The sequence below is a fragment of the Podarcis raffonei genome, chromosome 11 (assembly GCF_027172205.1).
Source record: "Podarcis raffonei isolate rPodRaf1 chromosome 11, rPodRaf1.pri, whole genome shotgun sequence".
NCBI lineage: Eukaryota > Metazoa > Chordata > Lepidosauria > Squamata > Lacertidae > Podarcis > Podarcis raffonei.
The window spans coordinates 52,628,613-52,653,375 of NC_070612.1; the positions used below are offsets into that span (position 1 = coordinate 52,628,613).

At 42.9% G+C, this 24,763-nt stretch overlaps 1 protein-coding gene across 1 annotated transcript; it reads left to right on the plus strand.

The window, feature by feature from the left end:
• On the plus strand, nucleotides 1-24,763 carry DIRAS2 (DIRAS family GTPase 2). The gene is made up of 2 exons (XM_053409180.1): nucleotides 1-341; nucleotides 23,697-24,763. Exon 2 carries the CDS (start codon nucleotides 23,737-23,739, stop codon nucleotides 24,334-24,336), a length of 600 nt encoding a protein of 199 aa, XP_053265155.1. The 5' UTR covers nucleotides 1-341; nucleotides 23,697-23,736; the 3' UTR covers nucleotides 24,337-24,763.

Genomic DNA, 24,763 nt, shown 5'->3' on the forward strand with positions numbered 1-24,763 from the left:
GCGCCATTTAGGTACTAATAGCAGCTGATGCGGCAGCCGGAGCCAGAGCTGTTCTGCCACAGAGAGGAGAGGGAGTAACTGGAGGGACACAAGCATTAACTACGGCCCAGAGACCTGGAGAGGAAGAGAGGGAGCTGGCATCTCAGTGACTAAAGCACAAGAAACGCCAGGAGCACCAAAGAACAGCCACCAATTGGACATAAAGCGGAAGAGGGAAGGAGGAGGGATACAGATTGGGAGAACTAAAAAACAGCCAGCTCCCAGCCTCAGCAGAAAGCCTCTACCTCAGCTACTATGACAGGCAAAAACTGAAGCATATTTATCAGACTTCTTCTTCTCAGGTAAGTCTCCTCATTTTTTATTTTTTAATAAACTCTCTCTAGAATGTTGCATAATGGTCAGGATGCACATTACAAGACTGGCTTTAGGCTACAATTTTCACCCGAATGAAATGTGAGGAATGTTTTGACCCATCTGTCTGCTGGAAAAGGGTGTAAGTAATACAAGATTATTATGTTCTTTTAAAAATAAAATCAGAGGGGAAACTTAGTGGATGGAAACATTTTGGAATGCAAAAGGGAGGAATACTAGTGAGGGAGAACTTCATAGCTCCGCATTCAAAATGTGCAGGTGATACATTTTGGGGTTAGATTCTCGTGGACCTTTTCTGTTTCTGAAAAAAGAGAGAGAGAGCCCTGGCAAATGGATCTGAATATTTTCGAAGCCAGAGAGTAAGGCAGTGCAGGTTGGTAAGTTTTAAACAAATAGTCCCTGACATGTTTTGAACAGAGATGGGTTGGTTCTCCTGCTTTGAACAGCTTGATCAATCGTTAGCCCCTAAAGAAATCAAAACAAAGAACTGTTTAAGAAAATCAGTTATTTTATCTAGACTTCCTTCATTATCTTAAAGCAAAATACGTTAAGGAGTGAAGATTCACAAAGTGTTTTCTTTGTACTTTTGCATGCTTATGTAGTTATTTTTAATAGGAATGCACATGCTTATGCAAATGTGCATTTATGCTTGTTTCCCATATAACCATATAGTTTGCAAGGTTGATTTTTTGGAATTAAGCTTGCTTTATTTTATTTTATCTTTAAAGAATAGAATCATAGACTTGTAGGGTTTGAAGGAACACTATGGGTCATCTAGTCTAACCCCTGCAATGCAGCCTCCTCTGAATTCAAAGAGACTTACTCCCAAGTTTGCACGGAATTGCAGCCAGAATTTAGTTATGTGTGTGGAGTATGGATTCCTGGTGTTGTACAGGGGCCATGTTATAGCCCTATAAAACATATGGGAAAATGTTCCCACCGGAAGTATTGCAGATCTAGAAAGTGCTTCACCATTATCCAGCTGAATTTAGCACATATTGGCACTTTTTCTTGTAACATTTAGCCCCACACAAGTTGTGAATAATTATTAAATAGATTTTCCCGGAAAGCTGTGCTTGTTGTGGTTCAAGAAACTGCAGCTGTAAGGCAAGTGAGGGAGAAATGACAGAATGATGCACGGTTCATAGATTCCATAGATTTGGAGCCTTGGAAGGGACCCAGAGGGTCATCTAGTCCAACCCCCTGTAAAGCAGGGATCGTTTTACCCAATGTGGGGCTCAAACCCATGATCTGGAGATCAAGAGCTGCATGCTCTACAAACTGAGCCACGGCTGGCGTAGAGAAAGTGGCCGGAAATACTCCCCACCCCCTTTCATAATACCAGAAACCTATGGCCATTCAGTGAAGATAACTTCTGGAAGCTTAATGACCGATAAAAGGAAATATTTATTTCCACAGTGCATTGTTAACCTATGAAATTACTTGCCACTGACACGGACAGCTTTAGAAAGGGCTTAGTCAATTTAATAGAAGTTAAGGCGAGTCTAAATGTCTCTAAATGGATACTAGACTCAATTCCAGCTACAGAATCCTAGCTCTTTCCCTCATGTCCTGCTTAGTTGGCTTCCCGTGCGAATCTCCTTGACTATTGGGAAACAGGAATTAGATGGGCTGTTGGGCTGATCTAGTGGGAATCCTCTTAGGTTCTTATGCTCATTTAAGAAAGGAAATCTTTCCCAGATTTTTTTTTAATATCCGGCCCAAGTGAACTGAAACACAATTATCTGTGGACATTTAATCAGCTGGATTTCATCTCCTGACACCGCAGATTTCGTCTGCAGAACTCCTCTAATTCCCGTGACAGCCGTTGCTACTTCTTAATTGAAGGTGGAGTCAATATTTAGTTTTCAAATGAAGTCAGAAAAAAGAACAGGGAAAATTGGTTCACTCAAGCGCCGGCAGATGAGTTAGAAAAACTTCCTAAATACAAGAGCATTCCAGCTATGGAATAGACTTGGGGTGGTTGTGACATCTTCTTTCATGGAAACTTTCACAAAAACAACGTAAGTAAGGTGGTTCAGGCCATGGCTCTGTTCTGCTTCCATCATTAAGCAGCCAGCTGTGCTCAGAATATGACATGAGTGGCTTTCCTGTGTTGTGTATATCCAGCATTTGGCGTTGAGATGTATTTAAAAATGGGAAAACTCTCTCTTCTGGTATGTGGAAGGATCTTCTTGCAGGGTACTAGGCTGGAGAAGCCTGGGAGATCCACCCAACTTTGTGATTCTGTACATGTGAGGATGAAAGATCTTGGCGCATGTTTGGCCTTAGCTACATTTGAGTTCTTTCTGTGCATCATGTGCTCAGATACGTCATATTTTGTTGTTGGCATCTGTCTCAGGAGACAATGGAGGAGTGTGCCTTTGCGGGGGAAGTCAAACCATTGGAGAGTTACAGCGCCTGCTGTGGCTGTAGAGACTGATAAGGTGTTAAAGCAGCGGTTCTCAATCTATGGGTCCCCAGATGTTGTTGGACTACAACTCCCATTATCCCTAACTAGGAAGGCCAGAGCTCAAGGATGATGGGAGTTGTAGTCCAACACCTCTGGAGACCCACAGGTTGAGAACCACTGTTAAAGGTTTCAGAACTGCATTTATTGACAGAAGGCCTTTAGCTCAGGGGTAAAGCACCTGATCTGCATGGGGGACATCCCAGGCTTATCCTCTGGAACCCCCAGTTTAAATTATCAGGTCATAGGTGATGTGAAAGACCTCTGTTGATGTTAGGATACTGTCAGCAGCTCCCGGCTGGTTGCCCAGGGAAGTATAAAGACAAGGAAAAGTTTCTTACAGTCCATTTTTATTTCAAACTTTACAGAGAGAGGCTATAGACCCCAGCCTCTTGGATAATGGCATTGTCCCAAATTAATCTCCAACCCCTGTCTCTCACACTTCCTCATTCATCATCACCATCTCCTCTACGGGTGCTGCTAGATGCCCTCTGTCTACTAGCTCTTTGCCCTCCTACTTTTAAGGCTTGCCAGGTTCTGGGAGATGTTGGGTCTAGAATGCTTTCTAGTGACAACATGTCAGCCAGTTGCCGCTCCGGTTCTGCCTCCTCTTCTCCCATTATTTCCCAACTTTTCGTCTCATCTGCCTCTGAGCTGTGACCTCCCTCAATTCTCTGTTGTAAATCTATACAGTGGTACCTCGGGTTAAGTACTTAATTCGTTCTGGAGGTCTGTTCTTAACCTGAAACTGTTCTTAACCTGAAGCACCATTTTGGCTAATGGTGCCTCCCGCTGCCGCTGCACCGCCAGAGCGCGATTTCTGTTCTCATCCTGAAGCACAGTTCTTAACCTGAAGCACTATTTCTGGGTTAGCAGAGTCTGTAACCTGAAGCGTATGTAACCTGAAGTGTATGCAACCTGAGGTACAACTGGAAGGGACAGGAGGGAAAGGCAGTCTCCGCCTCCTCCTCTGCTCAGTCCCTGACAGTTGGAGACTCTGGAGCCCACTGCATAAATGGGCAAACAATATGACCTGCCCTTAAACAGTTTCCTAGCTTCCTATTGCATCCCCCTCTCCAGCACTGGTGGGTCATAAGGTATGGAACCTGCTTTCCACTGGAAGTCCATTTATTTTATTCTATTCCCTAAAGCATTTTTTCCTCCTGGTTCAGGCAGGTGTGTTGCAGAAATATCATTTATGACATTTAATTTCCATTTCTGGAATTCTATTTGTTTTCTTTTAAACCATGCCTCAGAGAACACTGTATTTCCCCCCCTGTGTGTTGCAAAAGAAAATAAAACCACGTATATTTCCAGTACAATTCTTTATTGCACGGGTAGCGCTTGGACAACAGTTCAAAATGCAAACCCACCAGGTACTATGGCCATTGAATTCAAGGGAGAATTTCTGGATGGCATGAAAAATGTGTGGGGCAGTTTGATAGGCAGTGCAAGATACTGTGGTCTTGTTCCAGTGGTGAAATGAGTTGCAGTCACACTAATAGTGTCTACTTGGATGCCCAAACAATTTCCCTAGCTTCCAAAATACACATTTCAGCTAAAGATGCCCATTATAAAATCTATGGCAGTCAACTGAGTCACCCAGGCAATTTAAAATAATTTGGAAAAACAATCAGATACTTTCTAGCACCACAATATAGTTTCCTTTGGTGCAAGGCTGAGTGAAATTATCTTATTCTGATGGCGAGAAACAGTGAACGTTTCATCTAAATTGAGCCCTCTAACATATAATAATAAATTTAACCTGGAAACAAGAATGTCATAATTTAAATGAGGATACTGCTTTTCATTTACTTGCTGATACGCATCAGCCAGGAGCCAAGGAATATAAAGAGTTAGTGAAATGTGGAAAAAAAGGAAGCTAGATTCCATCTTCTACATTCCTTAACTGAGATGCTGTCAGCACATTCTGGAAACCCCGGTAATCCAATAGACGTTGCATTAAAGCAGCAGAGAGAGAGATTTTGTGTCAGAATGACTAGTGAATACTACAGTGCTAGCATCCTTCCCCTTTTTTAAGATGGATGTTCCATAAAGCAACAGCATGGGTGAAAGCACATCAATTTCCAGGTTGCATAAGGTTCTATCCACTAATGCTCAGCGGCTCTGACTGAAAATCAATGCTAGGCAGTAATGAGACTCGCCGAATCCCACGATTGTTTCTTTACTTTCCCCCTTTCGAATTGAACTTAAATCTTGTCACTGGAAAATGAAGATAATTTCAGGGATTAAACCTCATAGCGTCAGCCCTGTTCTGAATTCTTCAGGCGACTCCAATTGTTATTAACAGGCACTAGCCAGGACATTAACTTTCACAAGTTATCATAAAAAGGACAAAAGACTCCCAAGATTAATTTTGAACATTAGGGTGACTATATTGTAATTGCAGTTTATAAAATAATTTTTTATAATTTGACTTTTATAAATACCTGACTTTTAGAAGACATCTGAAGGCAGCCCTATTTAGGGAAGTTTTTAATGTTTGATGTTTTATCATGTTTTTAATATTTTGTTGGGAGCTGCCCAGAGTGGCTGGGGAGACGAAGTCAGGTGGGCGGAGAATAAATAATAAATGATGATGATGATGATGATTTGAACCCATAAACCAAAATACTCGTGTCCGTGTGTTTATTATCAATTTGGGAACTGTGGGTCATGGGGCCTTGGCACACAATAGATCTTGCCGTTTGGGGAGAGGATATTCCTGAAGGTGGTCCTAGGGGACCACCTGCTTGAGATCCTGCAAAATTCCTTCTTGTCCTCTCTACTAGTTTGATTGATTGATGAGTATTTATAAACCACTCAGTATTTTGTTGTTGTTTAGTCGTTTAGTCGTGTCCGACTCTTCGTGACCCCATGGACCAGAGCATGCCAGGCACTCCTGTCTTCCACTGCCTCCCGCAGTTGGGTCAAACTCATGCTGGTAGCTTCGAGAACACTGTCCAACCATCCCATCCTCTGTCGTCCCCTTCTCCTTGTGCCCTCCATCTTTCCCAACATCAGGGTCTTTTCCAGGGAGTCTTCTCTTCTCATGAGGTGGCCAAAGTATTGGAGTCTCAGCTTCAGGATCTGTCCTTCCAGTGAGCACTCAGGGCTGATTTCCTTCAGAATGGATATGTTTGATCTTCTTGCAGTCCATGGGACTCCCGCTATAAAGTGGTACCTATTTATCTACTTGCACTTAAGGGTGCTTTCGAACTGCTAGGTGGGCAGGAGCTGGGACCGAAAGACGGGAGCTCACCCCGCCGTGGGGATTCGAACCGCCAACCATACGATCGGCAAGTCCTAGGCACTGAGGTTTTACCCACAGCGCCACCCGCGTTGACACAAATTCTGCATATATATTAAAGGTGCAAGAGCCCTGAATGCTTTTTGCATCTGACTGTCCTTGTTCAGTCTGGCACTGAAAGTAAAGACTGTAATACTCTATACCAGTCAAAGCGAGAATTCTAAGGTCGGGTGCCACCACCACAAAGGCCCTGTCTGTCAGGCTTCAGGGAATCGGCTTCCTTCCCCGTAGCAGTAAATAAGAAGAGATCAAATGAAAGGAACGTCTTACCAGTTAGATTCTTTCATAATCACAGGGAGAGAGAAAAAAGAACACGTCTACTAGAAATGGTGCTGCTCCCAATTAAGGCTCACTCCCCCATTCCATCCCTATTAATGTACATCACTCCTACATTTTGTAATCTGAGCTTGTACCCTCTTTGCTTTCTGTTCTAACACTTTCTGAGCTCTCTGTGTCTTTGGAGAAGGGGGTGAATGCTGTCCAGAGACTGTGAATCTGTTAACTCTCTCTCTCCCAGTGCATCTTCTGCTAGCTGTTCCCCATCCAATATTTCCAAGCTTCCTCCTTCTGAACTATGCCCCTCTGCAAACCATTGTTCCAAATCTATACCGTCCTCCTGCTCCTGGGGAGATTCAGGATCAGGGTCAGGATTGGGGTAGGGGTTGGGGGGTAGCTCCCACCATTCCTCCTTAGTGCACCCCTCCTCAGCACGGTCTCTGACACTGTCTGACATAACCACCTGTTTCTTTTCTGTTGGTGGATGAAATATACTCAGAGTCGAGAGTGGATTTCATGCTCTTTATTCAGCTCATAGTGGTGAGGAGGAATGGAAGTCCCCCCAGAATGTCTGCTTTATATACATTATTTATACAATGGGCCCCACGCGATTGGCTAATTCCGAGATTCTCCTGTAGGCCAATCAGGTTGTGGATTAACTTCCACCTGGAGCTGGATTGGGTGGCTCCTGTGGACCAATCAGACTGCTGCATTCTGGATCCTATTGTAGTAGGACCAATCAGACTGCTGCATTCTGGATCCTATTGTTCTAGGACCAATCAGACTGCTGCATTCTGAATCTTTTGTTCTAGGACCAATCAGACTGCTGCATTTTGGATCCTATTCAGCTCAGTACATAACAGTGGAGGTATCCAGAGAATTGTCTCTGAGGAGAATCTTAATATCTTGGTTAATCATGGTGTGACAAATTGGTACAATAGACCAACTTTGTGAAGGGCTGTCTAGTCTTGAAGTGTGTGAGAAGACTAAAGAAAATTAATATAAACCATGTAATTTCTGCAGATGCCCCACCCACATTTAATGGATGCATTTAAAACTCTGAACATGGTTCAAGAGGAGCGCCATAGACTTGGCCAGTTCCCAAAATGGACTTTGTAACAACTGGTACTGAATTTGTAGTATTTTGGTTTTGATCTGTTAACCACAGTATTAAAATGATTGACAAGTGCAGCAAGCATTTTTCTCTGGATGTGGCTTCCTTGCAACGGAATTTTCAGCTTGTTTTGGGAAGAGAAAAGGGCATCTCATTTGTAACTATTTTTTTTTTATAATATTTTTATTAAACAATTTTTATATTAATGCAAACAAAACATACATAAATAAACAACAAACAATAACAGAACAAAAAACAAGTACCATTTCATATCCTAATTTCTTTAACCTTTCTTCCTCGACTTCCTCTTGCCTCCCGTTTCTGTATTCCAAATTCTTATAATTATTCAGCGAATCTTTCCCTTATTTTACTATAAATTTATGTTAATCATCCTTATTCTCTTTGTCTTAACCAATACTAATAGTAACCATTTATTTTAATCCAACATCATTTTAACTGTCATTAATTTTGTAATATTTCTTTAAATAGTCCTTGAACTTTTTCCATTCTTCTTCCGCCGCTTCTCTTCCCTGGTTTCGGATTCTGCTCGTCATTTCTGCCAAGCCCATGTAGTCCATCACCTTCATCTGCCATTCTTCCAGTGTGGGTAGATCCTGTGTCTTCCAGTACTTTGCAATAAGTATTCTAGCTGCTGTTGTAGCATACATAAAAAAAGTTGTATCTGTCTTTAACACCCCCTGGCCGACAATACCCAAGAGAAAGGCCTCTGGTTTCTTGGGGAAAGTATATTTAAATACCTTTTTCAGTTCATTGTAAATCATTTCCCAGAATGCCTTAATCTTCGGGCACGTCCACCAGAGGTGAAAGAATGTACCTTCCTTTTCTTTACATTTCCAACATTTATTGTCAGGCAAGTGGTAGATCTTTGCAAGCTTGACTGGGGTTATGTACCACCTATAAATCATTTTCATTATATTTTCTCTTAAGGCATTACACGCCGTAAACTTCAACCCGGTGGTCCACAACTTTTCCCAATCAGCAAACATGATGTTATGACCAATGTCCTGAGCCCATTTAATCATACTTGATTTTACCATTTCATCTTGTGTATTCCATTTCAGCAGCAGATCATACATTTTTGACAAATTCTTAGTACTGGATTCTAACAGTTCAGTCTCTAATTTTGATTTTTCCACCTGGAAGCCTATTTTACTGTCTAATTTAAACACTTCATTTATTTGATGATAATGTAACCAATCTCTCACCCATCTCATTTGTAACTAGACTATATTTTATTGCAAATGCAACATCTAAATTATACCGAAATTTACTCGATATTTTTTAAGCATCAAATGTATTTCCCCTGTATGCCCACACATAATTCATATGGTTTTTAGAAGATGGTTTGGCTGAATGTTGTCAGCTACTGGTATGAATACTTCATCCTCTGTGATTAAACTTAGCTCAGCTGGAAATATGGAACACCAGAACTGATTGTTCTCTTGCTACTTAGGCCTTCAAAATAGCAGTATTAATGACTGCTCATTGAAAACATGCCAGCTGCTTTGCTTAATCAGAAATGAAGCCCTGTGATCAATGAATGATGGACTGGTTGGGCTATTCCTCTCTGCCATTTGTGTGTGAAGACACAGTGTAGAGTTGTTTGGCCTCTGAGAATGCTGCTGTCAGTACTAACTGGCACAATTGTGATATATTTCACAGCATCTAATAAGTGGCCCTAAACAGATAATCAGATTCTTTGTATCAGGATAGCCTTATATCTCAGCACCCCCGCCCAACAGATGCCTGTCCAGATCCTCTTCAGAAGCCCCCAATGGCCAAAGTAGATGTGAAATTAATGGTGTGAATGCATTCAACATTGATGTGCCTTTAAGGAATGTGTGAGAATCTTTAAAACTGACCAGTAGGGCAAGGGTATAACCTTGCCTCTCCCAGGCCTAGACCCTGCCCAGTGGTGGACTCCAGAAAGTTCTCCTGGCCATGGTCCCCTCCTGATTCATGCCACCTTTGAAGGTGACCCGGAAACTGCAATTAATCCAGAATGCGGCAGCTAGACTGGTGACTGGGAGTGGCCGCCGGGACCACGTAACACTGGTTCTGAGAGATCTACATTGGCTCCCAGTACGTTTCCGAGCACAATTCAAAGTGTTGGTGCTGACCTTTAAAGCCCTAAACGGCCTCAGTCCTGTATACCTGAAGGAGCGTCTCCACTCCCATCATTCAGCCCGGACACTGAGATCCAGCGCCAAGGGCCTTCTGGCAGTTCCCTCATTGTGAGAAGTAAGGGTACAGGGAACCAGGCAGAGGGCCTTCTCGGTAGTGGCGCCTGCCCTGTGGAACGCCCTCCCAGCAGATGTCAAGGCAATAAACAACTACCATATTTTACTTTTAAAAGACAACTGAAGGTAGCCCTCTTTAGGGAAGTTTTTAATGTCTGATGCTGTATTGTTTTTAATATTCAGTTGGAAGCCGCCCAGAGTGGCTGGGGAAACCCAGGCAGATGGGCGGGGTATAAATAATAAATTATTATTATTATTATTATTATTATTATTATTATTATTATTATGGAGCCTGAAAGCACAGAAGTATCCCCAAACCCAGAGGGGTGTTTCATGTCCAGACACCCAACTCAGGAGCTGCCAGATCTTAGAGCCCTCTGCCAATTATCACATGAGGTTCCTGGATATGATGAATGTTGTAGGGTGACCCTTAACCTTGGTCATCCCCTACCAACCATTAATCTGCATATGCCAACAAGTTCTGGTATTTGTAATCAACAAAGTTGTGGCCCAATTTCATCCCAATATTGATACTCTGTGACTTATTCTAGGATTGTCTGTGCTTCATTGCACCTGGGTGCGCATAACAAAAACCACAGAAGTATATTTATGTGCTTAACATCACATCTAGCTTGGCCCTGTGGCAGCAGATCCCACAAGGTCTCTAAGTGCTTAGTTGCACTGTCAAACCATCCCCTTATACTTCAATGTTCCTTGTAATCTTAAATCTCTATCCCTCCTGTTTAAATGTCCTTGACCTATTATTCGAGGACACTACAAACAGTTCAGAAGCAGAACAGACAGTCAGAACAGGTAACCACTGAGTGCCAGAACATGCAGTAAGCTAAAATAATCTGATTTAAGCCCCACTGCAAGGGAGAAGAAAATAAATGCAGGAATTGGTTCTGAGCTGGTATGGGAGGACTATTAAAAAATTTAGCAGCCCTAGCAAGGTGGCACTACTGTATAATTTTACTTCAAAATGCTTTCTCTTATGAAACCTTGACTTTTTATGAAAACATGTTTATGTCCTGATCTCATAACCAGCTACAAGTGATCATCATAGCATCTGAAGATTGTGGTTGAGGTTGAATTCTGACGAGACAGAAGGATAGTTTTTGGGGGACAGGGGGCGGACAGGTGTGGAGGACTCCCTGGTCCTGAATGGGATAACTGTTCCCCTGAAGGACCAGGTATTCGGCCTGGGAGTCATTTTGGACTCACAGCTGTCCATGGAAGTGCAGGTCAATTCTGTGTCCAGGGCAGCTGTTTATCAGCTCCATCTGGTACACAGGCTGAGACCCTACCTGCCCATATAACACCTGTCCTGAAAGACCTACATTGGCTCCCAGTATGTTTCTGAGCACAAGTCAAAGTGTTGGTGCTGACCTTTAAATCCCTAAACGGCCTTGGCCTAGTATACCTGGAGGAGCATCTTCACCCCATTGTTCTGTCCGGACACTGAGGTCCAGCTTCGAGGGCCTTCTGGCAGTTCCTTCCCTGCAAAAAATGAGGTTACAGGGAACCAGGCAGAGGGCCTTCTCTGCAGTGGTGCCTGCCCTGTGGATTGCCCTCCCATCAGATGTCAGGGAAATAAACAACTATCTGACTTTTAGAAGACATCTGAAGGTAACCTTGTACAGTGGTACCTCGGGTTACAAACGCTTCAGGTTACAGACTCCGCTAAGCCAGAAATATTATCTCGGGTTAAGAACTTTGCTTCAGGATAAGAACAGAAATCATGCTCTGGCGGCGCAGCAGTAGCAGGAGGCCCCATTAGCTAAAGTGGTACCTCGGGTTAAGAACAGTTTCAGGTTAAGAACAGACCTCCAGAACGAATTAAGTTATTAACCCGAGGTACCACTTTATCAGGAATTTTTAATGTCTAATGGTTACAATTTTTTATGTGCTGTAATCCACCCAGAGTGGCTGGGGTATTCCAGCCAGATGGGCAGGGTATAAATATATTATTATTATTATTATTATTATTATTATTATTATTATTATCATCATCATCATCATCATCATCATCACCATCATCATTATACAGTGGTCCAAAGCCATGTTTTAATTAACATACCACTTTGGGCACAATTGCATGCATCTGTCTTGCACTCTGGTGTCTTAGGGTTTCTGAATGAGGTCTCATGAGTTTGGTTCTTTATTCTGAAATGATACATGAAACACTAACATCTCCTAACGTGCAGCATTTCTGCAGGGACTCTTAAGTGCATTTCCAGACAATTCTAATTTTGAACAGAAGCTTAATGGTGCCCAACCCTAAATGCAGGAAGCTGCTGTTTAGACACACCTTTAGGAAAGCAAACTATTAACGATGACCTTCTTCTTTATGGCACTTGAGGGTAGTCTGTAATGAGTTTCCATCAACTGACTGAGATTACTTAGCAAGGCTCCTAAAATTCAAAAGCAAAGACTGGCCTGATTGTCATGCCACTACAATAATGGCACCACTGACACACTAAGAAGAGGGAATGTGTGTTCTCTTAAGCAACAGTGTGCAAAGTCCATTAGGTGCTGTCCATTGTTGTTGTTTAGTTGTTTAGTCATGTCCGACTCTTCGTGACCCCATGGACCAGAGCACGCCAGGCACTCCTGTCTTCCACTGCCTCCAGCAGTTTGGTCAAACTCATGCTGGTAGCTTCGAGAACACTGTCCAACCATCACATCCTCTGTCGTCCCCTTCTCCTTGTGCCCTCCATCTTTCCCAACATCAGGGTCTTTTCCAGGGAGTCTTCTCTTCTCATGAGGTGGTCAAAGTACTGGTGCCTCAGCTTCAGGATCTGTCCTTCCAGTGAGCACTCAGGGCTGATTTCCTTAAGAATGGATAGGTTTGATCTTCTTGCAGTCCATGGGACTCTCAAGAGTCTCCTCCAGCACCATAATTCAAAAGCATCAATTCTTCGGTGATCAGCCTTCTTTATGGTCCAGCTCTCACTTCCATACATCGGAGCTGTCCATAGAAATATCAAATAAACTTACTATTTAGCACCACTTCAACAATTGCCAAAGCAAAAGAATCCTGTTTTTTTAAGAACCCTTATCTGAGTATGTAATGCAACAGATGTTTCTATTCTCTGTGCTACACAGCATGAGATCATCACTTCTGCCGTATTACAATCACTCGTATTCTCTAGTGTCAATTGTCCATCAGTTCAGGGTACTTAGAAAACTCGGAGAAGATTGGTAAATGCTGATGTTCATTAAATTGCTTACGAAATCATCTCCTTTACCAACAGACAACTAGCAAAAAAAAAGCCTCTCTGAAGAAACTAGTTCTAGGATCTTATCGAGGATGCCGCAGTGTTGGACAGAAAGGGAGTACCAATTTTTGTTTGCTCAGGGAAAAAACCTCAAATGGAGACTTTTCATTACATCAGTCATCTTGTGCTTTACAGCTAAATTCGGTGTGACTTGGCTTGGTCTGCAGTCCTGTACTTAAAATGCTTCACAAAATTCTTTGTGAATTATTAATCGCCCCGATTGAAATTCTGCATGAACACTCAGAGCCCATCCTCCAGATGAAAAGACCCGCAAGGCAGAATATCTCACACTTATAGAATATACACACTCACTTAGAAAAAAACTATGCTTTGCTTATTATTTTCCAATCCCCACCCTCTATAATTTATCCTTGGGGTGGGCAACTATTTGAAGTCCACCCAAAGGTGACTGTCCCCACGATACATGTCCTTTATTCTTGGCTTCTGAAAACCTAGGACAGTGTGCAAATTCTCTCGAGTGGGGATGGGGAACTTCAGATCTGGAGACTGAAGGCAGTCTGGCTCCAGTGTACATGTCCCCAGGCCACAGCCCTTGATGGCGGTACTTCCTGTCATCCCAGTGTTTTTGCTTGGCCGGAATGTGTCCTTGATAATGGGTCTTATTTTCCCAGATAGACAAATGTGTGCCTGGGGGGGGGGGGGCGGGCGTAGAAACCTCTGTGTTAAGTCATGGGTGAACCTATCAGACGACACAGCGATTCTTCAAGCAGCTCTTGTTTATTCACAGGCCAGAACAGAACTGAACTGAAGGGTTCAGCCAGCCTGCTTATACAGAGCTCCACTAGAACGCAACAGTAACCATTTTCTGTAACTATCCAATCAATGAACGTCACTTTCAATCCCTTATTTGTATATGTGGACCTGAGTGAAAACTATCTACAGTATCCCCCTGCTGGCCCAGGGTGAGAACTTCAGTACATAACACTCTGCCTTTTGTATGGCTAGAATGTAGCCTACTGTACAGTAGGGGAGCAGGTGGCGCTTTGTTCTAAACCACTGAGCCTCTTGGGCTTGCTGATAAGAAGGTCAGCAGTTCAAATCCCTGCAACGGGTGAGCTCCTGTTGCTTTGTCCCAGCTCCTGCCAAGCTAGCAGTTCGAAAGCACGCCAGTGCAAGTAGATAAATAGGTACCGCTGTGGGGTAGGGATAATACTTACCTAGGGATGTGGGTGGCGCTGTGGTCTAAACCACTGAGCCTCTTGGGCTTGCCGATTAGCAGGTTGGTGGTTCAAATCCCTGCGACGGGGTGAGCTCCTGTTGCTCTGTCCCAGCTCCTGGCAACCCAGCAGTTTGGAAGCACACCAGTTCAAGTAGATAAATAGGTACCACTGTGGCGGAAAGGTAAACAGCATTTCTGTGTGCTCTGGTTTCCATCACGGTGTCCCGGTGTGCCAGGAGCGGTTTAGTCCTGCTGGCCACATGACCTGGAAAACTGTCTGTGGACAAACCCCGGTTCCCTCGGCCTGAAAGCGAGATGAGCGTCGCAACCCCATAGTCGCCTTTGACCGGACTTAATTATCCAGGGGTCCTTTACCTTTTTTACTACTATACAAAGGTAAGGGTTGCATCCATTGCTTGGGCAACCTTTGCCTCTGGCCCTGCACACACCCACTCCTCCCGCATCCCTCTGCGAGGGAATGTGGGTCTTGGACTGGGAAAGCTTCTCAACCCCTGCCCTACAGAGAACATTTGTGTTATGAATAGGGCTTTTTGGGGAGTCCAAAATAGAAGACATAACTTTTTAGTCCCGCTTCCCTGGTCCTTGCATTTCTTCCCGCACTATTTTTACAGTCAATCGTTCTTTTTCTTCTTCCTAATAAGTGTAATCAGAAGATTCCAAGGCATAAAAGTGTATAAAAGTGTGAAAAACAGGCCAGACACCATATAAATAAATGGTGGGTGATAGCCATACTCAGATCCACGGAAAAGTATCGACGTCAGTAATGGTCCTGCTCTTAGTATGACTGAATTGGATATTGCCTTGTTATCTCTACTAGCCATAAAGGAAGGGATAAACTGATCCTACAGAGTATCCCAAGTGTTTTCATAGGTTGATCATGCTCCCAAAATCTGATGCTCTGCAGTTACCTCTTGCATGAAAAAAAGAGCATAAGTCAGTGAGAGGAATGCAATGATTTCTTTTAAATCAGCCTGCTCAGGGGCTGTAATGAAACATTTTGTTAGAGAGATTCTTTAATCATTACTTATGCTCACTTATGATAATTTTATATTATAGTGATTTTTTTAAAGAGAAACCTAGCTAATAAATTAGGACTTTCCCTATCAGAGCCAGTTAATGTGAAAAGAGTTCCTAAGTAGCGGAGGCTATATATATACTGTGAGTCTTAATCCACATTACACGTCAAGTCAAGAGTATATATTAGATTAAACTAAAAGTGTCTCTTTCATGGAACAAATACAAAACCTTATGAATGTACACGCTTACCAGCAACTAGGAGATTCACTGAGAGACATGCATAGCTGTCAACGTTTCCCTTTTTTAAAGGGAAATTCCCTTATTTCGAATAGGATTCCTCGTAAGAAAAGGGAAAAGTTGAGAGCTATGGACATGGCATGTAACAATATAGCCCAAAGGAATTATCTTTCTGCTTTTTCACAAGGAAATTGGTATTAACTTGAAATTTAAAAAAAAGCCAAAATATTTCTTCATGCAACATCCAGTTAATTTATGGAGTTGCTGCTCAGACTGAAATTCCCAGGTGCCAGAAAAGGATATTTATGTATGCAACAACTGTGGCCCATGTTTTGTTAGCCCAAAAATGAAAAATGAGCAAGGTCCCAACCAAAGAAGAAGGGCAAATTAAGTTGACAGAATATGCACAGCTTGCAGTCTTAACATAGAGAATAAGAGAACAAGAAGAACATAACGTTTAGAGAAGATTGGAAAACGTTTATTTAATATATGGGAAATAATTGTGTACAGCTGAAAATGCTGGCAGCATTAAGGCAAATGTGAATAAGTTCTAATGGAAGCAATAATGGAATACTGAATGGTATAGTTTTTGTAAAATATGCAGAGATTTGTGATATGTAAAATGAACCATGGAAAGAGAAGAAGGGAAGTCATTGATATTTTAAGGATGTAAAAATGAGTCCTTTAAATTGTAAAACAGAAAATTTAACAAAAAAAATTATACACACATATTTATAGAGTTGCCATAGTATGTCCTGATGCTGATAACTAGCTGATAAATTTCATAAAGGATTAGACAGAGTTGAAGACAGTTAAGTCTAATTAGCCATAAGAACAAAAAATAAAAATAGAAATGGCACTATCATAATGTTAACACTAGATCCTTGGGCACAGGGAATGCCTGTTTCAGTCGTCGATCCTGGGCATATTGCTGACCAGTGGCCACCAACAAGAAGCAGCAAATCTTCAATCCAGTCATACTGAGGCAAAGAGGAGGTCAGTGCAGCAAGATTACCCCACCCAGGTTTCAATTCCTTTGTAAAATGCTCTGCCAATTTCAATTCAACACATCTTCTGTTAACCACTCTTAAGGAAGCTTCTTGGTGCAGTAGTAATCGATAGGGGCAAAATTCTGAACAAGGTGGACCTTCGGTCTGATGGCACCAAGGGATTTTATGTTCTTCTTACGGCTTTCACCCAATTAAAGAAATCTTAGTTGTTTAATCAATGAAACATTAGGAAGAACATTCTGAAGATACAAGCTGATTGACAGTGGAACAGATTGTCTCATGTGATAGTGGAGTTTCCTGGAGGTTTTTATACAGCGACCACCTGTCAAGGATGTTGTAGTTGAGTATTTCCTGTGTTAGCAGGGGGTTGAACACGGCGCCTCTTGGGCTTGCCGATCAGAAGGTCGGCAGTTCGAATCCGCACGACGGGTGAGCTCCTGTTGCTCTGGCCCAGCTCCTGCCCACCTAGCAGTTTGAAAGCACATCAGCGCAAGTAGATAAATAGGTACCACTGTGGCAGGAAGGTAAAGGCCATTTCCGTGCACTCTGGTTTCTGTCACGGTGTCCCATTGTCCTAGAAGCTACTGTTAGGACCATCATAAGACGTCCGCCAGCTTCCAACCATGGAAATCAGCAGCCTTCAAGCAAGCAAACTTACCTTATTTATTGCTCTATGGCATCCCACTGCCAGAGGATTGCCTCCTTCCACTCACCAGTTTGCCTCCTCCAAGTGGAAGAAACCTGGGCAGGGCTGAATGTCACATCCATTGCCAGGTTTGTCCTGCTGGGAACAGAAAAGGGCTTTCCCCTTGGCCTGCCAGTATATCCACTCAGTTGCCAAGTGCTTTTGTGACATCACAAGAAACCAGAAGCAGTTTAGTCATGCTGGCTACATGACCTGGAAAGCTGTCTGTGGACAAACGGTCGGCCTGAAAGCGAGATAAGTGCCACCCCACACCTCACAGTCACCTTTGACTGGACTTAACCAGGCAGGGGTTTACTTTGAACTAAAGGATCTTTGAGTTTCCTTCCAACTGTGTGATTCTGTGAGTTTGAAAATATCAATTGTATCTGCATCTATTTGGATGCAAAAAAGGAGTATACTATGAGTGCAATTCAACTTTGCTATTACAAATGTTTCATCTCCACAAGTATTGTAGCTTGCCAGATAGATGTGTCCTCTGCTTTCCAGACAAACTGTTCTGGGGAGTTATTGTTGTTGTTGTTTAGTCGTTTAGTCGTGTCCGACTCTTCATGACCCCATGGACCAGAGCACGCCAGGCACTCCTGTCTTCCACTGCCTCCCGCAGTTTGGTCAAACTCATGCTGGTAGCTTCGAGAACACTATTCAACCATCTTGTCCTCTGTCGTCCCCTTCTCCTTGTGCCCTCCATCTTTCCCAACATCAGGGTCTTTTCCAGGGAGTCTTCTCTTCTCATGAGGTGGCCAAAGTATTGGAGCCTCAGTTTCACAATCTGTCCTTCCAGTGAGCACTCAGGGCTGATTTCCTTAAGAATGGATAGGTTTGATCTTCTTGCAGTCCATGGGACGCTCAAGAGTCTCCTCCAGCACCATAATTCAAAAGCATCAATTCTTCGGCGATCAGCCTTCTTTATGGTTCAGCTCTCACTTCCATACATCACTACTGGGAAAACCATAGCTTTAACTATGTGGACCTTTGTTGGCAAGGTGATGTCTCTGCTTTTTAAGATGCTGTCTAGGTTTGTCATTGCTTTTCTCCCAAGGAGCAGGCGTCTTTTAATTTCGTGGCTGCTGTCACCATCTGCAGTGATCATGGAGCCCAAGAAAGTAAAATATCTCACTGCCTCCATTTCTTCCCCTTCTATTTGCCAGGAGGTGATGGGACCAGTGGCCATGATCTTAGTTTTTTTATATGGAGCTTCAGACCATATTTTGCGCTCGCCTCTTTCACCCTCATTAAAAGGTTCTTTAATTCCTCCTCACTTTCTGCCATCAAGGTTGTGTCATCTGCATATCTGAGGTTGTTGATATTTCTTCCGGCAATCTTAATTCCGGCTAGGGATTCATCCAGCCCAGCCTTTCACATGATGAATTCTGCATATAAGTTAAATAAGCAGGGAGACAAAATACAGCCTTGTCGTACTCCTTTCCCAATTTTGAACCAACCAGTTGTTCCATATCCAGGTCTAACTGTAGCTTTTTGTTCCACATAGAGATATTGACCTCCAAAGTAGGGTTGTCATATGTCCAGAATTTCCCAGACATATCCGGAATACTGCAGTCGGAAGCAGTGTCCGGTTGGAAATCGGGGCGCGGGGTCTGGGAAAATTTGGATGTATAGCAACCCATGTTGACAGTATCATTTTTGGTGATTTTCCTCAACAACTTTGCCAGAAAAAGCTCAACAACCTTTCTGTCCAGACTTTCATTGTGTGAAAAATGGCAACCCTACTCCAGAGCCAATCTTGGGGCTTTGTAAAGGCAAGATTCAACACCTTCCCATCGAACGTGCTGAGAAATAGATTCTCCAATGGACAGATATCGCTCTTATGTGATTGTAATTGTGGGGCACCGGAATCGTTGCATCACATAATTTTTGATTGTGCATCTCACTCATCGGCCAGGAGCAAGTTTCTTGCTCAATATCTAAAGGGAATTGCCGATGATACGAATGAAGCCAAACTGAGATATCTATTAAATGATGATGACCCCCTAAGATCACTCATGGTTCCCAGATTCTTGATCAGCGTTCTATCCCTAAAGAAGAGAAATGGACTCCTGTGCAGCTCGGATAATCCCTTTAAACTATGATCTATGTTTTAGGATGTAATTAGGTGATATCACCATTGATGTATTCTACTAATTTATGAGTAGAGGGTGATGTTTATGTTACAAATTTACTGTAATGTATGATGTTGGTCTTTTGTTTTTGTTTTGCTTTGTTCTTGTCTGTTTTTTGTAAGTTTTGGCGGTTTTAAATTTGGAGGTTTAAGTACATTATGTTGGTATGGGAAACTGTCGTGTGATGGGCCAATGGCCGTAATAAAGTTCAATACAATAGCCAATCTTGGGGGAGCATCAGGGGGAATCACATTGTGACCCTCTGTCTTTGTGCAGGACTTCTGCTGACGGACTCCACCAGGTGAACCCCATCCTCTGTTTTGAGATGATGCATGTATGTCACTGTTTCCCAACATTGGGTCTTCAGCTGTTTTTGGACTACAACTCCCATCATCCCTAGCGAGCAAGACCAGTGGTCAGGGATGATGGGAATTGTGATCTGAAAACAGTTGGAGACCCAGGGTTAGGAAACACTGATGTATGTAGTTCAGCAGTAGCAGTATGGAGAGAAGGTACAATGTCTCTCCAAAAATGGCACATGCTACCTGTGGTTTGTATAAATAGTTAAATTTTTTAAAATAAAAATGCCTCTCCCCCCATATATATATATATATTATATATATATAGAGAGAGAGAGAGAGTTAAATTCATTTTTAATGAATTCATGTAATCAATTAATTAACAAATCTTGCAGCTTCACTTCCCTTATTTAACAAAAATATCAGTGATTAAGATGGCTACGAGAATCAATTTTCTGTTCCAGGACTTGCCAATTAAAATAAATGGTCAACAATTAAATAAATGACAGCATGTTGCTCTTAAGTTTATTCGGAATAATAAAAAGCCAGGGATCAAAGCAAAACTCTTACATGAGAGTAAACCGGGGGTGAAGGAGGGATTTCAAATTCCAAATGGAATGGCTTCCTCAGAGAGGTTCACCTGGTGCCTTTATTATATATTTTCAGGGGTCAGGTGAAAACTTTCCTCTTCAACCAGGCCTTTGGCTGATTAATATTCCACAGCCTTTTGAATGTGTCTGTGGGAAGGGGGGGGTTATTGTTTTGTTTTGTTTTTGTTCTATTTATTTGTGTTTTTACCTTACATTTTCATCATGTCGGCCGCCCTGAGATCTTTGGACGAAGGGTGGTATATAAATTTAATTACATTACATTTAATTAATTTATTAATGACAATAATAAGTTTCCTGTTGACTTGGAAGACATCATTGCATAATTGCACCCCCCCCCCTTTTAGGGCAAGGGCAGATCGACCAGCAAAAATGCTCAACACAGAGAACCATAGCTGTCAACGTTTCCCTTTTTTAAAGGGAAATCCCCTTATCCCGAATAGGATTCCTCGCAAGAAAAGGGAAAAGTTGACAGCTATGCAGAGAATCTTTAGTTACATGACCGACCTGGACAACAGACTTGGTCCGCATGTTCATTTCCATTTTTAAAAAATTACTTCACCACAACACTGTCATCCCCTTGGCTCTGTGCTATTTGTACCCAGCTCTGGCAAGCTCTGAAGATGCATTGTCCCATCTGCCTTGTCCTTTTAGCTGTAATCACGATTGCGACATTATTCGTCGTCACGGCTCTTCTTTACTGCTCTGCCTAAGCCATAGCCCTAGTTAGCAGCTGTCTCATAGATTTAGTCAGTGTTATCCTCTGGGGGGGAAATTCCTTCTAACTGCCTCCGCTCTTGTTTCTTCCTGTAGGCTGGATTGTGACACGAACTAGACGCCTACTTTCTCTTTGCCTTCTAGAGCCTCTTCTTATCCTTTCTCTTAGCATTTTCTCAGCCCACTTGTCTTTAACATTATACTCTGGGGAGTTCACACTTCGATTGGTTATGAGAAACAGTAATGCCATCCCTGTTTCTCCATATTGTGCTGAGATATAGTCCCATTCTAATGGCTCAACGAGGCAGAATCTTGGGATTTATGATACATTTTGAATCAGGCCCAGAATGCTTCCAGCTTTTCTGCATTAGGCTAGAGACAGAGTGAAATATCTTATTTTGGAAATTGGGGTGAAAGAGTTTTTCTCCTTTCGTTACTTAGTTCCTCCATGGCTTCCCTCTCATTTTACTTTCTAAAATTAATTACAGTGCTACCTCGGGTTAAGTACTTAATTCGTTCCGTAGGTCCGTGCTTAACCTGAGACTGTTCTTAACCTGAAGCACCACTTTAGCTAATGGGGCCTCCTGCTGCCGCCGCAGCACAATTTCTGTTCTCATCCTGAAGCAAAGTTCTTAACCTGAAGCACTATTTCTGGGTTAGCAGAGTCTGTAACCTGAAGCGTCTGTAACCTGAAGCGTCTGTAACCCGAGGTACCACTGTACAGGGTTGGAGCATGTGCAACCTGCAAGCACTTCCTGCTCCTTCATTTTATTCGCATGTTCTCTGCCCCACTCTTTCTGTACTCATCTGCAAGTGTGTGTGGACAAAATGCTGCATGCACACAAAAGGCATGCCCATTAATAATAATAATAATAATAATAATAATAATAATAATATTTATTTATACCCCGCCCTCCCCGGCCAAAGCTGGGCTCAGGGTGGCTAACACCAGTAAAATGACAATAAAAACATAATAGGGGGGAAAAAGAAAAGAAAGAAAAAAACCCCAATTTAAAATACGGGTTAAAATACAATTTAAAATGTAGCTCATTTTAATAGTAGCCCATAGATCAAAACCATAAGGGGAGGGAAACATAAGGGTCAGACTGAATCCAAACCAAAGGCCAGACAGAACAGCTCTGTCTTGCAGGCCCTGTGAAAAGATGTCAAATCCCGCAGGGCCCTAGTCTCTTGTGACAGAGCGTTCCACCAAGTCGGGGTCAGTACTGAAAAGGTCCTGGCCCTAGTTGAGACCAATATAACCACCTTGCGACTTGGGATCTCCAAAGTGTTGCCATGTGTGGCCCTTAAGGTCCTCCACTGGGCATACCAGGAGAGGCGGTCCCATAGGTACATGGGTCCTAGGCCGTATCTCATTTTGCGTGGTGATGATTTACTGAGGCATACTTGTGTTCCTGTGCATTGGCTTAACACTACAAAATAATAATGATACAACTGTGAATACAACCCTATCAAATGTGCTTTTTGATTGTGGATACACAAAGGCTTTTTTGCAGTGCTTTTGGGGGAGTGGGGGCAGGCGGAAGATTAGCAGGAGAAGGCACCCAATCCACTTCAGCACTCTAAAACCCATATTTACAGGCCTAGGAATGGACACGAATGACTCCCATCTGCAGAAACCCTGTACAAATACAACAGGGCTCTCTGCCCCCCTTGTCTCCATGATCCCTTCCCCAAAACTGGCTTGGGGGTGTGTGTCAGGAGAACCCGGCCCCCCAGAATACCACACAGGGGTACGATAGGGGCAATCATTTCAAAGGGAAGCATGGCATTGAATTCTCCCTTACACATAGAAAAGTGGTCTAGTGTTGACTGTCATCTTAGCAGGAGCTGGCTGGCTTCTCTTGGAGAACCTTCTACAGTGGTACCTCGGGTTACAGACACTTCAGGTTACAGACTCCGCTAACCCAGAAATAGTACCTCGGGTTAAGAACTTTGCTTCATGATGAGAACAGAAATCGTGCCCCGGCGGCGCGGCAGCAGCGGGAGGCCCCATTCGCTAAAGTGGTGCTTCAAGTTAAGAACAGTTTCAGGTTAAGAACGGACCTCCGGAACGAATTAAGTACTTAACCCCGAGGCACCACTGTATATGTAATTAGATGGCTCACCCTTATTTATGAGCCACCCCTGCATTTCAGCAAACACAAAGATGTGTGATTGGTGTAAACAGATAGAAGTTGGTGGCGTTGCTCAACACTGAGTGCTGCTGCTTGTTACCAACACGGGGAAGCAATGGGGAGCTTAGTGCCATGTCTCTCCTTACTCCACACCTGATGTCACAAATGATGCCAGACATGAGGCAGGTGGGTATGGTTTGGGGGAAACTGCTTGGCAGGCCAAATTTGGGGCAGAGTTTCTCCATTTCCATTTGAAAAGGTAGAGCGAGTGTAATCCTTCAGTGTTTGGAATGTGTCTGCTGCTCTCTGTGGCAATTTACCAATAGCGAACACTTCCTCTTTGCATGAGTCTCAAAATCATAGAAAGACAGTGAGTTATATAAATTTACGGATCTGCTTTGTACTGAAAGATGGGCATCTAAAATTGAGAAGAAAGAGCCTCATCCTTCACACTGTGTGATAACATAGCTCATGTTTCCCATTTCTAGCGTCCTGGATTTATTTTGAACTATCTCCCCCCACAAATTGTTAATAGATGATTCCTATTTCTTCCCTCATGCAGGTTTCTTTTCCTCGTTGAGCAGCGCAAAGCTTGAAAAACCATGCCTGAACAAAGCAATGATTACAGGGTAGTGGTGTTTGGAGCAGGAGGAGTTGGCAAGAGTTCCTTGGTCTTGAGATTTGTTAAAGGCACCTTCAGAGACAGTTACATCCCTACAATTGAAGACACCTACAGGCAGGTGATCAGCTGCGATAAGAGCATATGCACTTTGCAGATCACTGACACAACGGGGAGCCATCAGTTTCCTGCCATGCAGCGTTTGTCTATTTCCAAAGGACACGCTTTCATTTTGGTCTACTCCGTCACCAGCCGGCAGTCCTTGGAGGAACTCAAGCCTATCTACGAACAGATCTGCCAAATCAAAGGGGATATAGACAGCATCCCAATCATGCTGGTGGGAAACAAGAACGACGAGGACCACAACCGAGAGGTACAGACCAACGATGGAGAAGCCCTGGCCAAAAAGTGGAAGTGTGCCTTCATGGAGACCTCTGCCAAGATGAACCACAATGTGAAGGAGTTGTTCCAGGAGCTGCTGAACTTGGAGAAACGCAGGACTGTGAGCTTACAGATTGACGGCAAAAAAAGCAAGCAACAGAAAAGGAAAGAGAAGCTGAAAGGCAAATGTGTCATTATGTGAAAATAGCACTATCTTGGAGCTGCCATCTAGACTCCTTCTTCTGACTGTACCATGTTTCAGACCTGTACACAATGGAAAAAACAAACATGTGAGACTGTTTTATTAATAGCTGTTTTGAAAATATACCAGAAGTAAACAGTTGTGTGGAGTGAAAGCGCTACCAACCTCTCAACCCTTTTATAAATTAGACATTTAACAGCAGCGGCAGCAAAGCAGTTACCAGAAGAAGAGCGATATCTCTTTTCGAGAGAATAGAAAATGAGATATCCACAACTAAGTACTCCCGCCAGTATCGTTGCCACTATGTAAAGATGAGGAGTTGTTAGTTTAAAATTTTATGCTAATGCTAAATGTAGAATTAATGAAAGATGTATTTATCTACAAAAATATATATTTGGAAGTAGAACTAAATTTAGGGTTAAGTTAA

Coding starts and splice junctions, on each gene's coding strand:
- DIRAS2 (XM_053409180.1), top strand. CDS start 23,737: ATGCCTGAACAAAGCAATGATTACAGGGTAGTGGTGTTTGGAGCAGGA.